General features: G+C 42.2%; 1 protein-coding gene across 1 annotated transcript in view; it reads right to left on the reverse strand.

Annotated features, from left to right (window-relative positions):
* Positions 1-23,485, reverse strand: part of Dner (delta/notch like EGF repeat containing) — a 302,088-nt gene that overhangs the window by 96,059 nt on the left and 182,544 nt on the right. The window contains exons 6-7 of the mRNA XM_021198700.2: positions 18,534-18,687; positions 3,481-3,594 (exon numbers count right to left, since the gene is read on the reverse strand). Of these exons, the coding sequence (XP_021054359.1) occupies positions 3,481-3,594; positions 18,534-18,687 (268 nt within the window). The remainder of the gene's footprint in view (positions 1-3,480; positions 3,595-18,533; positions 18,688-23,485) is intronic.

Raw genomic sequence — 23,485 nt, forward strand, 5'->3', positions numbered from 1 at the left:
ATGTGTGCATGTGCATGTGGGGGGAGGGTGTGGGGGAGGGTGTGAGTGTGTGTGTGTGTGTGTGTGAGTGTGGGGGGTATGATTGTGTGTGTGAGTGTATGTGCGTGTGTGTGAGTGTGTATGCGTGACTGTCTGTGCACGTGTATGTGTGTGTGTGCATGTGTGTGTGTATGTGTGCATATGACACTCAATAGAAAGACTGTTAAATAAAAGCTTTTTAAATGACTTTCTAAATGCTCATCATCAGATACAAAGATTCCAGACCTACCCAATGCCATCTCAATCTTCAATGGGGAGAGATCCCTGTATAAAAAGATCTCTGCGATACTCACCCCCATCCTTTCAATGCCTGAGCACCACAGTCTCCACAACATGGAGCGGGCATAGACCCCTGGGACGAGGAAGCGTCATAGACCGGGTACCCGGGGCTTAGACTACTGTAGGTCAATGGCTGTTATTTAGACTTAGCCAGATCCTCTTCCTCAGTGGTAACTCACTTGTGTGGACCAAGGGCCCCTGAAATACAAGCTCTATAAAACCCACATTTCCATTTCTGTTGCCGCCATTAAAGAGCACAACCAACTAGAATGTGGTAGGAGCCACATATCTCCACATTACTGTCCCCTGCCCTCCATGTCAATCCTTCCCAAGAGCCTCTGTCTTTTTTCCCTGAAATTCTCTCACAGCTTCCTGCTTCCTGCTTCCTGCTTCCAGCTTCCTGCTTCTTCCCAGAAGGCTTTCAATTCCAGGAAGCCAATTACTTCCTGGGTTTCTCCAACCATCCCCAAGTCATTCTCCTTATTTTCACTCTCTCTCATCTCTCTCCAGTCATGTTCAATAATGTCCCAGAATAAAATGATCAATTTTTTTTTTGTTTGTTTGAATTTGCCAGCAGTTTAATGTCAATTAGTGACAGAACAGTAACAAAAACACCAATCTCCCTTGAGACCGTATCCAGCTGCTGGAGTGAGCACTTGGCACCTGAACCTGATTTTAATAAAAACAGGGAGACCATATCCAGCTGCTGGAGTGAGCACTTGCACCTGAACCTGATTTTAATAAAAACAGGGAGATGCCCTGACTTTGTTCTTACCCTGTATAGCACACATTATCAGCTTGTAGAGGAGAACCTGAGGCCCCCAAAGGCAAAGCTACTTGTTCATAGAAGAAAGGTGAGTGGAAGAGCTGAACTCGAACCCTAAGCCTCTACTACAGGAGGAATCAGTAGGGGCCCATTTGCAACCTCGCCCCATCCCCTTTCCAATCAACTGCCTCCGAGCCCTCATCTTAGCATCACTTCCATCCTCGGGCCCTCAGTGAACTAGACGGTACCCAAGAGGGGCCCTATCAGCTTCTCTAACCATCAACACCTCCTACCTAGCACAGCACCTGGTATGTAGCAAGTACTCAGAAAAGTCTGCCAAGAAGGAATGATAGCTAGTGAAACTCTAGCTCAAGTTGCGCAATCTGTCCTCTTGGAGCCTCTGGAGTTTTGTTGTACCTTTCTGGTAAATATCAAAGAAATAATAAAGTGCTTGGGAGTTGAATAAACTTTTTTTGCAAAAAAATTCCTACTTGGATCCATAATATCTCTGAATCCTGACTTTGACCGAAGGAAAAAGTCTAGAAGAAGTAGGTGGCAACTGACTCATCCCAAGTGTGACAAAGCTTTGGGAAACTGCAGAGTATTTGTGGGCAAGTAACAATGGTGCTTCTTGCCCTGGTGTGCCTCCAAGTGTTCCCTCTTTGTCTGCACTGCCAAAGAAAGATAGGAGACGAGGCGTTCTAAAGAGCAGGCTCATAGAGCACGTGGTACCTCTACACTATGGGAACCATATGCATTACCTACACACAAAACTGGGTTTGGGGGTGAAACTCAGCCATCCTGCTCATGCTCCTTTCTGGGTGAGCAGGAATTAACCCAAGTGCAGCTCACTGGAACCCCAATATTAAAAGGAGGACCAGGCTCTTGGTTGTAGTGAGAACTTTGGGTCTCTTTAAAAACCCAGATATGTGAATTTGTTTTTGTTTTAGCCCCAGGTGAGAGATCAGAGCTTGCTTCACAGCAAGTGACTACGATTTGTCTTGTCATGAGGAGGATCATGATTATTTTGCCCAGCTGCAGACAGTTTACGTTTGGATTTCTGGGGCCTTTTGAGAGGGTATAGACGTGAGCGCCTGGAAAGGGGCCAGAGGCATGCTCGGAGGAGTCCAGTTCCTGGTGCTGCTGTGTGTCAAGGGGCCGTGAGCTGAGAGATGAGAAGTTGGAGAGATTCTGACAATGGAGATTGTACTTGGCCCTAAACAGCAAGAAGTAGCCTAAAATGGTCACACACACCCCTTTCCCTTCTAACCTTCTTTCTCTCCTACCTAGTGTCAGGGGGTTGGAAAGGATGAGGGTAGAATAAAGTTGGAACCATGGTAGATAAATAGAACCCAAAAAAGTAGCCCCCCAAAAGAGCCCCAACGCTTGGCCAGAGACAGCCGAGGGCGATTTGAAGTACTGAGATGTCGACATCTAGGCAGGATCTACGTTTAACCTCTGCAGAGTATGGAACTCTACATAGTTACCTGTGTGATGGCTGTGAATCAAGAGCCTGCTTGACAGGTTTTAGGCAAGGAAAAACTACCACTGTGTTGTTCTTACAACATTAAGGATTTAGAGTAATCCCCTCACAGCAGAAAGGGGAACAAACCATTCCTTAATGCCAAGCTCTGTCTTCGATTACCTGCCTGGTTTGTTGTTTTGTTGTTTTATTTTTCCTTCTTAACAGTAAATCATCTGTTCAAATAAAAACAGCCCTAAAGATCAGACTACCCAGTAGCTTAACTTTTCTAAAGTAGATAGTTGCCATAAAGCACAAAGAAGACAGACTTCGTGCTGGACGCTGTTAGTGTGACTTGGTATGGGAACTAAAATGTACAGAAATCTTGGGTAGAGTTTCACTATCGGGCTCTGTTCTGTTAGAATTCATTATATATGTCAAAATCACCAAAGTGTCTGGGTTGCATGTATTATTCAAACATAGTGGTAAAGGGGACCCATGTGGGGCATTGCAATGAATGCCTATAATCTGAGCACTCAAGAGGTAGGAACAGAAAAGATCCAGAACTTAAAGTTATATTCAGCTACATAGCAAGTTCTGGGCCAGCCTGGGCTACATAAGACCATTTCACAATAAATAATAAAACAACAAAAGATAGTGAATCATCTTCTGGTTTTTGAGAGAGAGAGAGAGAGAGAGAGAGAGAGAGAGAGAGAGAGAGAGAGAGAGGATAGACAGATATAGACAGGTGATAGACATATGATATATAGAGAGATACATGATAGATAGATAGATAGATAGATAGATAGATAGATAGATAGATAGATTCTCTTGTATGAAGTATTTAGAAACTAGAAGTACCAAACTGATCAAAAGAATTTATGACTTATAGTGGAAAATAAAAAGCTTCCAAGAGTATTGAATGACATCTTACCTTCCAGGCACTGGCAGGTGAACCCGCTGAGGCTGGACACACATGTGGCTCCATTTCTGCATGGGTCTAGGACACAGTAATCAATCTTGGACTGGCAAAGCTCTCCAGTATAACCTGCAGTAAAAAGAAGATGCCCATTGTCTGAGACCTGGCCTTCCAAAACTACCATAGCCTCCCTCAAACTAAGGAACTCAACCAGAACCCACCCTTGGAAGCAGCCACCTTGCCTAAGAGTGTATTTGAGAGGGTTTTTTTTTTGTTTTTTTTTGTTTTTTTTTTTTGAGACAGGGTTTCTCTGTATAGCCCCGGCTGTCCTGGAACTCACTTTGTAGACCAGGCTGGCCTCAAACTCAGAAATCTGCCTGCCTCTGCCTCCTAAGTGCTGGGATTAAAGGTGTGTGCCACCACGCCTGGCTTTATTTGAGACTTCTTGATCTCATGTAGTTTTATAACCAGAAACTACCATAGCATTAGAAGTATGATTCAAAATTCACTCATTTTAAAAATTGTTTTCTCTTGACTTTGCTGTGAATTTTATACATTGGAAGTCTCAGAAGCTGAGAGTGAATTCCACTGTCCCTAGGACGGTGTCTCTCTGACATAGAGTACCCTTGGACTGAAATGCCAGTTACCTTCCCAGAGTCACCACCATACCTTTATATAAGAGGGATTAAATATTTTAATGGATAATATTTAGAACTAAAAGCAGCCACCTGTGTTAATTCTGTACCCTGTGCTCTCATTTTAAAGACTAAGAGATATTATTCTTGATACTTATTTGAGTCATAAATCCAGCTCTCCCTTTCCCATGAAGCCAGCCCCAGGTAATCTTGTGGGATAGTAACATAATCGCAGGCAAACGGTGGGAAAATCAGGCTGTAAATCTCCTGGAACACCTTGGGCAACCTGAAGGCTTTAAATGAATCCCAGTTTTTTAATTCACTTTTAAAACAAAGCCCTCTGGGGAGACAAGCTTAGAGAAAATAGCACACTAAAATGTTCCTTGTCTTAGAGTGGGTGATGCTTAAGAAAAATATGGAAAATTCAAGATATAAAATAAAATACTTTTATTTAAAAAAACTTTTTAAATGGAAAAAAAAAAAAAAGGTGCCCTCAGTTGTGATATTTGAGTGACAGGACCATTGGATAGTCTGGAGAAAATACCTGTTGTAAATTTTAGTCAAGACATATTTTCTACACAATTATAACCATTCAGGAGTATTAAATTGCCATGATAGTTTTAACTACACACACGCATACACACACACACACACACACACATACACACACACACACACACACACACACACACACACAGATTATTGGTTTTGAAAGACTTTCGTTAGCACAGGCAGCTGAGACTTGCAAAACTCAATGAGTTGAGTGAGAGATGGACTGTCCAAGGCCCAGTTAACCTGCCAAGTTCATGTGGATTACAGTGACCTGAAGCCACCCACCGTCTCAGCATCTCCAGCCATCCTCCTCACTCACTTTCAAACCAGCCAAGGCATTTCCAAATAGTAAAAGGTATGGGAGTGAGGCCAGCCTGTAGACTAAACTCCCAACACCCAGACGAGAAGCTACTTCTGAATCCCGAAAGGAATCTTTGAGCATGACATCACAGAAAGGATGTATCTTCAAATGAAAGCTTCAACGAACGCGTGAGTCAGTATGCTTGCAAGTGGAATGCCGAGAACATTGGGCTAAAACCAGTATGTTCACATATGCTCACTACGATGGCCTTTCTGCTCGGATAGGAAGGTGTCCCAGGACTCCGAAGCCCAGGAACCACAAAGCTCTGAAGGGTGAAGCAAGGAGATACAAGGAAGGGAGATACAAGGGCCCAGAAACCACACAGCTTTGAGTTGGGACAGTGTCCCAGTGGAATGACACACCAGAGCCCAGGAACCACATAGTTCTGAGAGGAAGCAGAGATTTGCAGCTTCCAGGGGAGGGTATCACCAGCTGAGCTGAGGAGCTGAGGAGCCTCAGTCTGGCTCCTTCTTTTCTTCCCTTCTCATCATTGCTTCTTGTCTTCTTCCAATGAGAAAGTCGCATGAGGCAGCAAATCTCATGAAAGAGATTTATTTATCGGAGGGTCCAGGATGTGGAGGGACGAATGCAGGAGTGGCAGTCTATGCTCCCAGGAGGGAACTAACAACAGCAGGGATGTGGACAACGCACCGTGCTTATATAGGAGTTCTTGGGAGGTGTGGAGCTTTCTAGGGTGAAGATTTCCAGGATGAGGATTGCTGGGATCTCAAGCTCTGAGCTGGGGGAGCTCAGGGATTGGTCTGTAGGGAGATTGGTGGGTTTTCCTATTTCTGTTGGTGGCTTTGTTCAGACTTTTCACCTAAAATTAGCATAACCTTGGAGGGTCCTGTGGAGGGGCTGGAGATGACCTTATAACAGCTAGGGTGATCTGGGGGAGGGGCCTGGCTGCTAGAGCCCTTCAGAGAGTAGGGGGGACCTGGCCACTTTACTGCCTTGAGGGTTTACAAAGTTTACAAAGGGAGTCCGCGACAGGGAACACCTTCCTTGACTCTTAACCAACATTAGTCTAATCATACACACAGTCCAGGACGTCTCCTTTCTCATCCCTCCCTTTTATAAATAAGGAAATTGAGGATTAGAAAGATTAAATCATTTGCACAGTCCCAGGGATTCAAACTCCTGGGCCCAAGCCCTTAAACTCAGCTATGCCTAAATCAGTAAGCAGCCTCGACAGGAAATAGAACATCTTAATTCCTTCCTGTAATCTCAGACTTAGGAGGCTGAGGCAGAGGGATCTCAAATCCCAGGCCAACTTAGACTACAGTGTCAGCCTCATTTAAAAAGAAAAAATAAAAAAAATAGGAAGACATTAGCCAGGTGGTGGTAGCACATGCCTTTAACTGAATCACTTGAGAGGCAGAGGTAAACAGGTCTCTTGAGTTTGAGGCCAGCCTGGTCTACAGAGTCGGTGCCAGGGCATCCAGGGCTACAGAGAGAAACCCTATCTTGGAAAAAATAGATAGATAGATAGAGAGATAGAGAGATAGATAGATAGATAGATAGATAGATAGATAGATAGATAGATAGATAGATGAGATTTTTAATGGCCATTGCTTTGAATGATTTGAAATTTCAAAAGTATTTAAATATGAAGAGATTCAGATCTAACCCTCCACCCTCGTCACCTAGCTTTAAGTGCCATTAACATTTAAGTGCCATTAACATTTCTATGAAACGTCATCTGGTTTCCTCATAGCTTCCCCATAAGGATTTCTTAAAACAAACTGCACTTTTATAAATATTTCATTATGTGTCCTTCTCAAAGGAGGATTGTTTTTAAAGATTGATTTTAATGTCCTCTCTAATGTGTAGCTCATTTATAAACTTAAATGTTTTTAATCTTTTTATTAGCATATAATAATTATACACAATAGATTTCATTACATCTTCATATTTGCTTCCATGTTGACCATATTCAACCCCATTACTCTCGTCTCCCTCCCATTCCCAATGATTCCTTTTTTGTTATATGTATTAATATCAAAATTTTATCTTTTAAGAGCTGCAGTTGTGTGGAAATATACAAACATCCCATGCACTTATTTTTACAGACCTAAAGATTTCAAACTGTAAGTAGAGTGAATCTGAGGTCCTATTCAAAATACCAGTTCTGTATACAGGTTTTATAAGTAAACAAAGAAATTAATTTACATTTTAATGTGCTGGGTGTTGGGGCTGTCATAGTGACTTGAGGGGACCAACAGGCATTGAGTGGGTGACTGCAGAAATTCTACATCACTTCAGAAGGACTGATAAAACATTTCTCATATGCCAAGATCAATATGGTGCCCTAGTGAGGGAGGTCCTGTCTGGAGTAAACATTACCTCATTATTTTCTTCCCCTTGTGCTTTAAAGTCTTTACAAATTTTGAAAGCATGAGAAACAGTAAAATCATATTTGAAAGACTTTGGGTAAGTAGAGTGACCTGTAATCTGAGTCTCCTGATGTGCCTATGGCTCAGCATTTCTACAAATGAAGACCGATAATGGAGGCATCCATTGGGGGAAGTGGGTAAAGAGGAGGCACAGAGAGGCAGGCTGAGATTGCAAGCTGATGGGACACAGAGCATCCCTGGCAATACTGGAAATACATAGTAACTACTAGAATCCAAGGATCGATAGATAGCATCATGGCAACTACAGCCAATATCTGCCCGTGCATGTGCAGAGAGGTATAGATGCCTGTCCACCCCAGGCTGGTCATGTGGAGCCAAGAATCATTGTTGGCCTCCTGTGAGTTACTAGGGAATGACTATTACATCATTCCCATCCGCTGACAATGGCCAGCTCTGGAAGAAGAGAGGCAAAGCATAAAGAACCACAAGCATGAATTCAGGAGCTCTCAACCATTAGCAAGATATTTCTTAGACCTTCAGAGACTAGCAGCCCGATAGAAATTGTCAACCATAACACACACACACAGAGAGAGATGCACACACACATACACACACACACACATACAGACACACAGACACACACACACATACACACTCATGATTCTCAGGACTGGATACCTAAGACTAACATTAATCATCCTTCCCGAGCCTTCTGTCTTTTCAGTTGTTAGTTTGTTTGCATGACTTTTGTTTGGTTGGTTGGTTTTGTTTTGTTTTGTTTTGTTTTTTAATCTTATAACCAGACAGTCAAGACTCAATAAGCAGTTGACAGGAATTTGAATGGAACAAAATATAAAATCTCTTTGAGTTTTCTATCTATCCTGCTGAGAGTGGGACGGTCTCTTTTTTAGAGAAGCATGCCGAACAGTCACGGCATTTTCCAGACCTGTTACAGTGGGAACAGACACCCAGAGAAGCATGCAAATATTTAAGACAGACTTGAGTGTGCCAGTGCCAAAGGAAAGGTGACCTAGTGGCTGGCGGGATGTTTTAGGTAAATGTGCTCTTACATACATAAGTGAGTATGTGGTTCCCAAAGAACCATGTCAAACTCCCAAGTGGACAGTCAATAAGAATGACAGAAAATGTATGTGAAGGCATAGAACTATGCCAAATAGGTGAGTGGCACTTACACGTCCCATAAAACGCAGGGCAATGACAAGCTTCACACTAGTCTCCAATGAAAGATCTGGGTCTGGTTGCTAAAGGAAGTTAATCACCACATAAGACATTGGGGCCTTATATCCCAGGCACACTTCTTGCCTTTGTTCTAAGCTTCCACAACTGTAGAGTCATTTATCACCATGGTTCCCCCTCCATAACAAACTGTATCCCTCGAACTGCAAGCCAAAGTAAACCCTTCCTCCTTTAAGTTGCTTCTGGCCACAGCACTGAGAAATGTACCAAAAACAAACCAAATACAGAAAGGATGGTGTTGGTCCCGTTCAACACTCAGTATCGTCACTTTGGGTTTGGGTTAGGCTAATCTGGCATGTGGGAATCCCAAGATTAAACACATCCCAACTGAAAAGATGTTGTGTCTGAGAGACTCTGTCAGACATGATTCCAATCACAATGTCAAAATGGATATCAGGGTTTTTCTTTAAAAACTAATGAATTTTAAAATGAAATGTGAGGTTGTTAGATTACATTAAGATGTTAAACAGGTCTCAGAAATCACTATTTAAATTTAATTCTCCTAAGAGAACAAACACAACGGACAATCCCTTTCCTATTAAAATGTGTGTGTGTGTGTGTGTGTGTGTGTGTGTGTATGGAAATGCCTGTCTGTCTGTCTATAGTGTGTGTGTGTGTGTGTGTGTAAATGCCTGTCTGTCTGTCTTATTTGTGTGTGTGTGTGTGTGTGTGTGTGTAAATGCCTGTCTGTCTGTCTTGTTTGTGTGTGTGTGTGTGTGTGTATGGAAATGTCTGTCTGTCTGTCTATAGTGTGTGTGTGTGTGTGTGTGTGTGTGTGTGTGTGTGTGTGTGTGTGTAAATGCCTGTCTGTCTGTCTGTCTTGTTTGTGTGTGTGTTTATGGAAATGCCTGTCTATCTGTCTTGTTTGTCTGTGTGTGTGTGTGTGTGTATGGAAATGCCTCTCTGTCTGTCTATCTGTGTGTGGACTTGGGGCTATGGCCCTCCTTTACTCTTGAACTTGTCACCATGTCACCTAGAAGATCCTAAGAGCAGGCCTTATCCCCAGAGCCCATGCTCCATCTCTTTATAATTACCATTACCTGATATGATTCTCTCATTCATTCAGTTATAAGTACTTTCATCTGATGAACGCAAGTGCATTTGCCTTACACATGCGTTTTCAACTCCTTGAGAATCAGGGATTTGTCTTATTAAGCTCTAGACCCTCGTAACATAAAATATTTCTCAGCACAAATAATTATTCAAATAATGAGTCCATTTATTTAAGGTTTTTCCCTTAAATCACTGAATCCTTTAAGTAAGATATTTGCCTATCCCAAAGAAACAACGCCCAGAAGCCAGATGGATGAAATGTGCTTCCCACTCTTTCTCCTAATGGGCATTAAAATGAACACACAGCTGGGTTGTTTGTTTGTTTGTTGTTTGTTTGTTTGTTTGTTTAAAAGGAGAGGGAAAGGTTATATCACAAAATATACTGTAGTAGTTTGAATGAGAACGCCCCCTGCAGGCTCATATATTTGCATTTGAACTGTTAGGGGAGGACTAGGGGTGTGGCTTGGTTGAAGGAGGGGCACCACTGGGGTTTGGTTCACACCAGGCCCTTTGTCTGCCTGCTGCCTATGAGGACCTTAAGCTCTCAGCTACCACTTCAGCACCAAGTCTGCCTGTTACCCTGCATGATGAGAGTTTAATGAACTGAACCTCTAAAATTGTAAGCAAGCCCCAGGTTGGATGATTTCGTTTTATAAAAAGTTGCCTTGTTCCCTGTATCTCTTCACAGCAATAGAACAGAGACTAAGTTAAGACATAGGCTATCAAAAAAAAAATCACCTGGCTTTTGCTACAGTGCCCTGCACCCCCAACTTGGGAAAATGCAATAAGCAATTATCCTTCAGAGGGCCCTGAGATGGGTGGAGAATGAAGCTGGTCACTTCTAAGCTTCAGTCTTGTTTCTCTGGTTAAGACCGTCCATCCAACCACATGGCAAATTAACATGGTTGAAACAAACCTCATCACCTTTTTCTGCCTCAATAGCCCCTGATCAGGTTAGCTTCTAGTTAGTTAGAACCTAACTAACCTGGTTAGGTTCTCAGCTGACCCTGAATCTCCCTCAGGGTCACCTGAAATGTCTGGTGACACTATTCAATGTCCAATCCCTAGGGATGCCCCTGGCATGGAGTGGGTACAGAGTACTGCCAAACATCCTTAAAATAGTACAGTCTCCACCACAAAGAACCATCTGGTCCAAAATGACCCCATGCTGGGCTAGAAGCCCAAGGTCAGAGGGATATTCTCCTTCCAGACTGAAAATGGTGACATTTATCCCAGTCCCTCCTCCTTTCATCGCATAGGACCACTCACTTATGAATCAGAGCAGCATGTTCAGAGAATTTTGGATAATCAGAATCCTAGGAGTACCTTATAATTTTTTATCTCCAAATCAGAGACCATTTTAAAGCACATGATTTGACACTCAAAATTATAAGTTACTGAGGAACTTATTCAGAATAAAGTGATTGATTTGAAATGGGCAGTTTGGAAACACTCCCTGCAAGTCACAGAGTTTACTTATTTTCTTTAGAGAACATTCTAGTATAACAAAGATATAAGGAAACAGTGAGATTCGGGGGTGCACAAGGATGTTTTCAGAGATGCATGGAACACCCGGGGAAGGTCTAGCCTAAGCCTTGGTGCTTTTATAGAAGTCTGAGCATAAGCAAGGCTTTGTGAACCGAAGCGCATTTGACAGGACCTGTACCCTGGCAGAGCCTGTTCATGACAAAAACACCAGGCAGAAGGTGTCCACCCAGATTTAAGGAAGCATCAAATAATAAACCCATTCTCTAAGTGTTCACAAATTACACAGTATCTAACATATCTTTGGAAAACTTGACTTTATACTATCTTATATTTTGTTATAAGATGCATCTTAAAATTGAGAGGTAAATGAGAAAACTAAAGCTATGTAACATCTTTTGACTTCCAGGACATAAAAAAAAAAATCTATCCCACCCACCCTCCTGTCCTTATAACTGCACTGCCCAATCCCTTCTAATGAAAGAAACCTTTCATAAGTCAAGGAAGAATCACATGCAGAAAAGAAATTGCCTAAATGGGTCTATTTAAAAAGCAATTTATCAGTGATAGCTTTAAAACAAAACAAAAGAACAAGCAAACAAAAAAAATTAACCTCTCTTCCCAGACAATTGTTTATTCCACAATTCTGCTGCTGAAATGAAAAACATTCATTCCCTTTCTGCTTTGGCTCTCTGTAAGAGAGAGTCTAATTGTTTCTTTGGAGCACTGTTCTGAAAGCTTCCAAGGTGGGAATTAAAGTGAGATCTATTTTTAGTGTGCCTGGTCTTTTTATAATCTAGCCTGTGCAGTGGAGTGAAGCTGTTGGGCTTGAATGGAAAGCCTCATGCTAGCAAGAGAGTCCACCAGCTCCCGATCTTACCCTCTGGGGTTTACGCAGCCGGTACCAGAGCCTCAGCCACAGCTGCTAAAATGCAGTAGCTAATATTAGCACACTGGGTAATAAATAAATAGCAGGGATCTGAGCACCATCAAGATATTCCATCTTGGGGCATGCAATCTCAATGTGGGAAGGCAGAAATTATTCAGAGAGAGAGAAAAATGGCCTGGCAGGAGAAAACCAGAAATGTCTGGACAAATGTAAACCTAAGTTAAAAACCAAAAGGAAAGAAAAAATGCTATCTATGGCTCACAAAGGAGAAATTGATAACATGTAATTAAAATGGAAATATGTGATATGAATAAAAGCATAAAAGAAAGCTTAGTATTCCACAGAACTAAAAAAAAACTTAGTCTCAAGGATTGAAAGAAAGCATCACCATCCAATAGTAAAATATGCAAAAGTAGTGAGAACAAAAAGAATAGTGGTTTAGAAAAACAAACTGTCCTCTACACACACACACACACACACACATGCACATGCACGCACATGCACACACACAGAGACACACACAGACACACAGACACACAGACACACACGCACACACACATACACACACACACATACCACTCTCAAAATAAACATAAAGATGAAAAAACAAAAATAAGTCTTCTAGATTGTTCTGACATGGTATATTTACTAACCATGGAAGTCACCAGCAAGCATTATTTTAATATAAAACATTAATGTTACTTATTTAAGAGTTTTGTACATAATTATGGAAGAGGGAAAAAACGTAAAGTATAACAGGCCCCAGAGCTTACTTAGCACAACTGACACCATGATGGGGGTTCCATTCAGGCCTTTAAACCCAGCAACAACAGAGGCAGCACCACCTACCAAAGTGAGAACAAAGACCTAATCCATCAAAGTTCAGAGTTATGGGAAAGTCACTAAACATACTAACCTTGCTTTCTGGCTTCTTTGCTTCTGCTTCTGGGTGACTTTTTTTTTTTTTTTTTTTTTTTTTTTTTTTTTTTTTTTTTTTTTTTTNGAGACAGGGTTTCTCTGTATAGCCCTGGTTGTCCTGGAACTCACTTTGTAGACCAGGCTGGCCTCGAACTCAGAAATCCACCTGCCTCTGCCTCCCGAGTGCGGGGATTAAAGGCGTGTGCCACCACTCCCTGGGTGACTATTCTTACTAGTTGAGGTGTATCAAGCCAGGGTGTAACTTTTATGCCTAAAATCTCACCCTGAGGACAGCTTGGGACTGTCCTCAGGTCCTGAACACTCAGGGAGTCACCAACCAACTAATAAAGACTTTCTATTGGCTTGAACCTATGTCTGAGCAGTCTTGTCTTGTGGATACCTCTGGGCTGGATGGCATTCAATAGCCATAAAGAAGTCCTTACAACCAGGCTTAGGATAGAAGGGCAGAAAAAAGAATTCTGTTCTTCACCTTTCTCTTGTATCAATGTCCAAGACCAGACAGAGAAGTGTCCTATATGAGCCTCCCATCCTAGCCTCTGTGTGTGTGTGTGTGTGTGTGTGTGTGTGTGTGTCACAAGTGAGTGCACACAATCTGGTGTGTGTGTGTGTGTGTGTGACAAGTGAGTGCACACGAATGCATGTGTATGTCTGTGTGCAGGTGTATGATGTATGCATATATATATATATATATATATATATATATATATATATATGTGTGTGTTGTATGCCATTTTCACAAGTACAAACACAGAATATATGTACACATATGTTTGTGTATGTATGTTGTATTCTTGCTCACTCTTTCGAGATCAATTCTATTGCTCTGTTTCATGGTAAGTTTACTTGAGATCAGAGGAGTCAGGTAGAGTTTAATGATGACTATGGATCTCAAAGAGAATGGCCAACTATAAACCTAGGGCTCTTAATCATGTGTCCTTTCTCCTGCTTTCATGAAATTTATTTAAGAAGACCATGAGGACCAACAAACCAACTTTGAGGCAGGGGCAGTAGGCAGCCTGGTTCTTACTGTATTATCAAAACAGTCACTGAACTGTAGCCATTGACTACCTTCTTTCAACCTTCTTTTGAACAGAGGCCCAGTAAGATCAAAGCATTTCCCCAAAGCCAGGAAAAACCAAAAGAGCGGACAAAACAACACCAAGGCACTGAATTTCCACTTCTCAGCCTAGAGCATCTCTTTAGTCATCCCAGACCTGAGCTTCCCAAGTCTCACCAGCAGTGTGTACAAAGCAAGATGGAATGGAGGGAGGCTGAGGCTTGTCACCATTACTCAGGCAGCAGATGACAGCAGTCTGAATCAGGGTTGTGGTGGTGGAATAGGAAGAAAGAATCAGATAGAGAATCATCATAAATAAAGTGAATTGGTGAGTGTCCAGGGATAAATGATAGAAAGGCAGAGCCATCAATGTCCAGCATCCAGTCTGAGCAATGAGGGAGGCCAGCGCCAGCAGGAATGAGCAGATGCATCAATGCCAAGTCCAATAATGCTGCTAGAGCTGAGGTGAGAGGCCAGACTGGAAAGACAGTCTGGAAGCCATCCTTGTGGTGACAGTTCAAAATGAAAAATTGCTACCAAAGGCCCAGGAGAATGAGTAAAAGGAAAAGGAAGGGGAGGTGGAGATCTTGTGAGAACTCAGGAAAATGGATACAGAAAATGGATACAGGGCTCTGCAAACCACACAGAGAATGCTTCTTAAAAAGATTAGCACTGTGGGCAGAGTGAGGACTAGGGAGGAAATGGCACTGACCACTGACCTAGAGAAGCAGGTCCACGAAACAGATGTGAGCAAGCCAAGTGACTTCATTTAGGAAATCACCTATCAGATCAATGTGTACCAGGGGCAAGGAAAAAGGGGAAGAGGGAAGAGGGAAGAGGGAAGAGAGAAGAGAGGGAACTGGAGTTCAAGAGAAAGGAAGAGAGAGGGAAAGGAGAAAGGAGAGAAAAAAGCTAAACACGGAGAAGCAGGGATGATCTGTTGGTTTCTTAATGGTATGAGGGGAGCAGGTTTCAGACCCTAGCAGATAGAAAGCAGAGAGGTGGAGAAGAGATGAAATTATGGTAAAGATGAGAAATGACACAAGGCAGAGTACGTTGGAAAACAGCAGCATTTTCCACAGTAGCCTACCATAAGGACATGAGTAGGTGGCCAAAGAATGGTGTGTCTACTCAGGGGGGAATTACTCAGGCATCAAGAAGAAAGTGGAACCCATCCACATCATGTCATGAAAGAGTTTTAGAAGCATTGTACTCAATGGAAAATGCTGCTTATAAACATTGCCTATCATATGACTGAATTTATATGAAGTGTCTAAAGAAGGCAAATCTATGAAGCAGAAAGCTGCCTAGGGCTGGAGGTTGGGAAAATACTAGAATCCATATTTTGAGGTGATGAAATGTCCTAAAATTTATTGTAATTATAATTACCCAACCCTGAATGTACTAAAAAAAAACACTGAATCTTATATTTCAATAGTATATGGATGATATCTCAATGAGCTATTTAAAAAAAAAAATTGATGTCACACACAGTGTCTCACTGCAACCATATTTCCTATCCAACCTACCAGAAATCAGTTCTCCCCTCACATGCATCCCTAGTCAAAAGCCTTCTACAAGCATCAGGCCAGTTGTGCTTATATACTGCCTGGATGGCCAGTAGTCTCCTAGTCATCTTCTCAGCATGCCTGCTGGTGAAGAGCCATCATCACATGGCCCACCGTAGTTAGTCATCAAAGTCTCTCATCATCCTTGGGACAAGAACCTTGCTCATTGCTGTAAGCTGGTGCTGTTCATCTGTGTTCCACGCATTCCTGGTTCTCCTATGCTCTGCATGCCTGCCCCACAGACATTGTAGGCAAGTTCCTACCGCAGGACCTTTTGTGTTATCTTAGTCCATTAAGGCTGCCTGAGCGAAGTACCTCACAGCGGAGAACCAATAAACGCCACCAGCATTATATTGATACAGCTCGAGGTTGAGTAGTCCAAAATCAAAGTGCCAGCAGATTGAGTATCTGTAAGGTCCTCCTTCCTCAAAAATGATGCTTTTTTTATACGTCATTACATGGTGGAAAGGAAAACAGGGACATATTTTATAAGGACAGCAACTCCATTTATGCACGTATCATGCCCGTGACCAATCACCTCTGAGGTTTACCTTTTAATACCATCTTCTTGGTAGTTCCATGTCAACATACATGCTTTGGGGAATACAAGTATTCAGATCATATCATAGTATGTGGGTAGACCTGACATTTTCCTCCCACTGATGTTCACTTTGTTGACAAGTTCATCTCCTGGGGGTCTCTGATTTCAGTCTTAGAAAGGCATTCCCTAATGACCCTACTCTCTGTCGCTTTGCTTTTTGCTTCTTCATTGAGCCCATCGCACCTTGCTTCTTTCTGTTGACCACATACATGTACACATGTATGCACACATATAGACGCCATAGTAAACCCACACATGCATGTGGTTTAGCTATCTCCACCCTTAAACTATGACCTCACTGTACACAAAGACTTAAACAATTATATCCACAGAACCCAGAGAATACCTGACACGTACCAAGCATTTGTTAAATAGCTGTCAGATGAATGAATAATCTTTGCATCAACCTTTATTTTAAAGATGAAAAGACCTGCCAGGGCTTTATGGAAGGTTAGGATGTCACATAACCAGTAAACAGAAAGGCCCACTTGAAATTTTGCGCCACAAAATTTTGGTTTTGTAGCCACTTAGTTCCAGTTGGTGCCATTGCTGGTCCTGAGAAGAGACAATGCCATTGGGGTCAATGCATTTATACTCATCAAAACTTTCAATAGAAAACTGAGGAGACATTGGTGTGCAAAGAAAAGCTTTCTGACTCAGAGACGGGCCCAGAGCGATGGAGCTGTCTCTGTTTCTCCCACAGGCCTCGTGACCTTGAATATATCCTTCAGCCTCCAGACTCCACACATAAAGAGGAAAGATCTGAATCTGCCCATCTTTAAATGCAGCATCACGATGCTTCTATACACTCCTTGGGTTATGTGTGAGAACTCACAGTAGATGCTAAGATTTGTTCCCAGGTAGAGGTGCCCACCCGGATAGATGTAGACAGGCTCGTGTGTTACACTTGCCTCAGAATGATGAGTTCCTAAAAATAGTCTAAAAATCACCCATTAGTCAGAACAATGCGGTGCTTTGAAACATTATGGAAATCCAGTGCAAGATGCTAATAATATTTTGGCAGTGGCAGGTGTGAATGTGTATCACAGCTATTCTTTCCAGAAAAAAAAAGAAAGAAAAAGAAATGGCTCCTTTGAAGAAAATTATATTTTTGACGTTAGAAGGTTTTAATAAAATAAATCCCAGTTTAAAAGTTAAATTTCATTTTAGTCATGTGTTTCCTGTCTACTACTAAAGCACAGGGTTTGGCACAACAGAGAGAGTTGTGTGTGTATTCCTTTCCAAAACCAGGCAGGCTCAAGCCCCAAAGAGATGATTTATCAGTTCAACTCAGAAGGCCAACATGGGAAAGAGGCAATGGCAGATTACCAGGAATTTTGAACAAACCTGATTCAATTCATTCTAAATTCAGAAACCTCCTGATAGATTCTCCTGAAGTATTTTACATCTTTGATGACCTTCTTTCTGGAAGTATTGCTAGTTTCAAGAGAAATATCAATCACAGTTGATAATAACATTTTCTTTGTAATACAAATTTTAACAATAATATGAAACTCATTTTATGTTGTTCAGACACATACATGACTTTTCTCAAAACCACAACTTTGCTCAACAACTAGACAAGTTCTGTTTACAAGCTACTGTTTTACTAAGCAAATGAAAGTAGATAAGAGTTTGTTGTTGAAAATGGTAAGAGTTTGTTGTTGAATCAACTCAAATTCTAATCTACTATGTTCATAATCTCTAAATTACCCATGAATCAAAGAATCTCATAAACCACAACTAACTGCCTGCACAAGACCTTCATCAAACCAACCCATAATCTAGCACAGATTGGTGAGGTCACACCCCTATCCCTAACTGAGGGAGCTGTGGCAGTTGATAGCCACTGGGGAAAGGAGACTCATTCTTTTTGTTGAGGATGTGGCCACTGGTAGGTTTTCTAGACTCCTGTGGATGGCTCCGCCCACATGCACATATGGGCAACACTTATTGGACTTGCTGGACTATTTTTTTTAAGGAGTATAAAAGGATATGAAGTTGAGGGGTGGGCATTGCAGGGAAGGAGAGCCAGGGGACTTGAGGGGGGTTGGTAAATGGGAAATAGATACAATCATATTTCATTATGTGCATATATAAAACTCTCAAAGAATTAAAGAAAAAACTTTTAAATAGCTTCTGCAAAAATGTTTTTAAAATCTCACTGCACAACAGCAAGCATTATGTGGGATGAAAGTTTCCTACAGGTAAACAACTTCAGGCAGCTGGACAAAGAATTGTTTGCCCATTCCTTAACAGATGCATATACATGCTCCAGAGAGACATTGCTGACTACTGACTAAGTCAATCTTACCTGGAAGACAAAGGCAAGTGAAATTGCTCCCGTCCTGCTTCTCGTTTGCATCAATACAGCTTGCCTCATTCTGGCAGGGTTTCCTCTGGCAGGCATCAAATTCTTCACAGAAGGTGCCAATGTACTGGTCCTGGCAGGTGCAGGAAAAGGTTGCCTAAGACACAAAAATACAGAGTATGTTACACTTGAATACAACACTCTAAAACACATGCTTTGGGCAGAACTGTAGGCTTAAATGCCCCGTGTCCTCGTATGAAGATATCAATGCTGAGTGATTTAATCATTCAACTTTGTCATAATCTGTTTAAATCATGTTATATGAGAAATAGTATGTGGCTCTTTGCAGTTTAATTTTTGGACATTTATTTTTATAGCTTATTCATATCTATCCCAACCACTTCCAACCTTCCAAAAATAGAAATAGAAAGAGCAACTAGTTTTAAACTAAAAATGATGTTTCGCTGACCCATAGGAATGGCAGCTTTGTCAAAGTATACCATGCTCTAGCCATCCAAATTAGGTACCATGCCAACCAGCTCAAATCCTCAGCATAGATGGTACTCACACTCCAAATGTTACCAACTTGGCCCATCTTTCCAGGGCACCAGGAGGATTCCCTGTATCACTTTATAATTGATCTCAAAGTACAACCAGTCCGAGTCCCTGGGAGCAAGGGAAAATTAAAGAGTCTGATTCAAGAGTTAAGCATTTCATTCATGACCTTAGCACAGTGCTACAATTCAAACATCAGACTCAAGGAAATAACTTTGACTTGAAACTTTATATCTGAAGAAGCTGAAAAGCCCAAATAAAATCAGACCTTCCTAAGCCCCTATTGCTGAAGACAACCATGAACCTCAGACACGGTGCTCAGAGGACCAGAGCTGGATCTGACTTGAAAGCCTCCTTCCTGGGGACTAGCTTTCATGGAGCCAGAAATGCCATGCAAACTTCCAAAGAATGGATGCACCCAACAGTCCTACCCAGTTATGACACCTATGAACCACAACCACAAGCATCGTGGCACACTAACCCTAACGGTGCAATAGAGACATAGCTCAAGAGCAAACAACAGCTCTCTAATTGAATTTAAGACCTGTTCAACAAGAGGGAAATTAAGCTTGGCTCTGTAAACCTACCTAGTGAAGTCACAGACTTTGGAGTACAACCACCACTTTACTAAACCAGCAAAATCCCTAACTATACTCTAAATGTTCATCATCATATCAACAGAGAAGTATACTTCTCACCAAGGACACTTCTCTTTGCAACAGACAGGACCATTATGGAAAACCACAACTATTAACATGTAGAGTTATAGAGTCCGGTAACTACGTGTATAATACAACTCTTGCATGCAAGGCTCCAGGATCATTACTGAAGAAACTATGAAGAGACTGTGACAGCCAGAGAAATGGGAAATTTGCTGTGAGATCGTTTCTCTTAGAAAATGTCAGAGAAGCTACATGTGATGGTTTGTATATGCTTGGCCTAGGGAGTGGCTCTATTAAAAGGTGTGGCCCTGGGCTGGAGAAATGGCTCAACAATTAAGAGCACTGACTGTTCTTCTAGAAATCCTGAGTTCAATTCCCAGCAACCACATGGTGGTCCACAGCCAGCTGTAATAGGATCTGATGAGGCTGGCTTCTGGTGTGTCTGAAGACANCNNNAGTGTACTCATATAAATAAATCTTTTTTTAAAAAAAGATTTTTTTAAAAAGTTGTGGCCCAATGGATGTATCTGGAGGATATCATCCTTAGTGAGGTAACCCAATCACAAAAGAAGTCACTAGATATGCACTCACTGATAAGCGGATATTAGCCCAGAAACTTAGAATACCCAAGATACATTATGCAAAACAGAAGAAAACCAAGAAGGATGACCATTGTGTGGATACTTCATTCCTCCTTAGAATAAGGAACAAAATACTCATGAAAGGATATAGGTACAGAGACAAAATTTAGAGCTAAGATGAAAGGATGGACTATCCAGAGATTACCCCATTCGGGAGTCCATCCCATCATCAGCCACCAAACCTAGATACTAATGCTCATGCCAGCAAGATTCTGCTGAAGGGACCCTGATATTGCAGCCTCTTGTGAGGCTATGCCAGTGCCTGTCAAACACCGAAGTGGATGCTCACAGCCAGCCATTGGATGGAACACAGGGTCCCCAATGGAGGAGCTAGAGAAAGTACCCAAGGACCTGAAGGGGACTGCTACCCTGTAGGTGGAACAACAATATGAACTAACCAGTACCCCCTGAGTTTGTGTCTCTAGCTGCATATGTAGCAGAAGATGGCCTAATCAGCCATCATTGGGAAGAGAGACCCCTTGGTCTTGTAAACTTTATATGACCCAGCACAGGGGAAGACCAGGGCCAAGTAGTGGGAGTGGGTGGGTAGGGGAGCAAAGGTGGGGGGGGGGTATAGGAAACTTTCAGGATAGCATTTGAAATGTAAATAAAGAAAATAATAATAATAAAAAAAATGTTGTGGCACCATCGGAGTAGGTGTGTCACTGTGGGTGTGGGTTATAAGACCCTCATCTAGCAGCCTTCAGATGAAGATGTAGAACTCTCAGCTCTTCCTGCACTATGCCTGCCTAGATGCCTCCTAGATGTATCGAATTATGAACAGATTCTTAAGATTCTATTAAGTTTGGGTTAGAATAAGTAACTCTTCATTTTCAGCTTATAAACTTGTGCACTGTAGGTTGTGTTTTGGACAGTACCTAATATCTTTGACTCCCACTTTTCCATCCATACTCTCCAATGACATCACCTACCGCATCCCAAGTGCCCACACACTAATAAACACTGGCAACCAGAATGAGATGCAAAGGAGCAAAGTGATTTGAGTTGTGCACGTGGCAAGAGAGAAACTTATTAGTCTCACTAATAAGCCCCCACCTTGATGATAATGGACTGAACCTTTGAACCTGTAAGCCAGCCCCAACTAAATGTTGTTCTTTACTTGGTTTGATCAGTGTCTGTTCACAGCAGTAAAATCCTAAGACACTACACCTGTCAACTGTCACCACTGTGACGCCTAACATGTTCTGAAAAAGGATGACAGCAATATACGTGTTCCTATGCTATAGGAGGAGAAATGCTCATAAGGTCTCAACCCTAGATGAAGAACTACAGGCAACTAAAGAATGCTGAGAGTGATGGCAACAGTCTTCCCAGGGAAGAACACCATGTGGTTATCCAATATGAAATGATCAGCACTGAAAACATTCATACAAGAAACTTTATACAGACTGGGGCTGTGTTTTTTATATTTAGGAGTATGAGTGTGTGTGTGTGTGTGTGTGTGTGTGTGTGTGTGTGTGTGTGTGTGTGATAGCAATTAAAGAAAGGGAAGACATAAAAAGGCAGGGTTCTGAGAGGGTTTAGGAGGGTTTAGGAGGAAGGAAAGGGAAGGGAAATAGAAACTGGACCTTCCTACAGGCATGAGGAAAGTGCAGACCTGGCTCCAAAGCTTATGCAAAGTAACACAGACCACCATGAAGATTGGGGGAGGCAAAAGAGAAGAATAGTATTGAATGTTGAGCCAGAAAGCATATAAGGGGCAGAGTTCATGGATGTCTAAAGTGAAACAGTATCTTCCAGACATAGCAAGACTGTTGTATGCACAAATTCACATCAGCTATGACTGTATGAGCAAGAAAGAGCTCCTCAAGATCAAGCCAGTCGAAATCTCCACGCGGATAGAGGAGGAGCCCATCCCTGGCTGGGGAGCTATTGGCAAGCGATGGTTGCAGTAGAGGGAAAAGCCAGGTTTCTACGGAGACAAGGTCCCTGAAAAGTTCCAGGAAATGCTCTTATGCCTACTGTACACTGGCAGCGTTAAGTAGACAGTATGTTTCAAAAACAGAGCATAGTAGGTTGGGATGAAAAAGCAGTGGAAAGGAACAGAGAAGAGAAGGGGATAGATGTAGTGAAAACGTATGAAATTATCAAACAATAAAATGGAAAAGTTTAAAGTTGGCCTTTATAATATGGAGATTTGCTATCACTAAAGCCCTCAGATCTATGGAAATGGAAGTACCCATAGAATAGTCAAGAAAGGAAGAAAGAAAGGAAGAAGGAAAGGAAGGAAGGAAGGAAGGAAGGAGGGCAGGAGGGCGGGAGGGAGGGAGGGAGGGAGGGGGAGGGAGGGAGGGAGAAAGGGAAGTAGTGAGGGAGGGAGGAGCAAGAGAGTGAAAGAGAGAATAAGTGTGTGTGGCTGCTGCTTTCCAGAGTGGCAACCTGAAAGGTTATATAGTCCTCAACATTTACCCATAGCTTAGTAGTACATCTGTATTTGCCTTCTTATTATGTCATGTTCTGCCTTTATTATATTGAAAGAAAAAAATCTACTTGGCTAAATTAGCTTAAAGGGAAAAAAGATCTAAAGAAACAAAAGCGCATTCCTTGGATCTCTCCTCAGGTCCTAAAGATGGGTAGGCATTGCTAGGGTGAGGGGGTAGAGTTTTAGTGTCCTGTAGGGATATGTGTGAGCAAGTGAGTGGGCAAGTGTATGCACATGCACGAGGAGGCCATACCTTGGGTGTAGTGTCTCAGGTACTGTCCATTACTTCTTTTGACAGGATCTTTCACTGGCCTGGAGCCTACCAAAAGGGCTAGGCTGGCTTCCCAGCAAGCCCCAGGAATCTTCCAGACTCCACTTCTCCCACCCTGGGGTTACAAGCAAGCATCACCATACCTATAAGCCCTGGGGATCGAATTTAGGTCTTGATTCTGGTCTTGCAAGCACTACAGTTACGGAGCCATCTCCATAGCACTATGGCAGGATTCTATGACCACTCTTCCACACTGCCACCTCCAATCTCTCCCCCCACCCACTTCCTATCCCTTACCTCAGATTCCTGTTCGAATATTTGTTATTGCTGTTATTTGATTGTGTTAAAGCTGGCTTTAAGGTGATATGCCTCCTGCCTTAGCC

The sequence above is a fragment of the Mus pahari genome, chromosome 5, assembly GCF_900095145.1.
Source record: "Mus pahari chromosome 5, PAHARI_EIJ_v1.1, whole genome shotgun sequence".
Taxonomy (NCBI): Eukaryota; Metazoa; Chordata; class Mammalia; order Rodentia; family Muridae; genus Mus; species Mus pahari.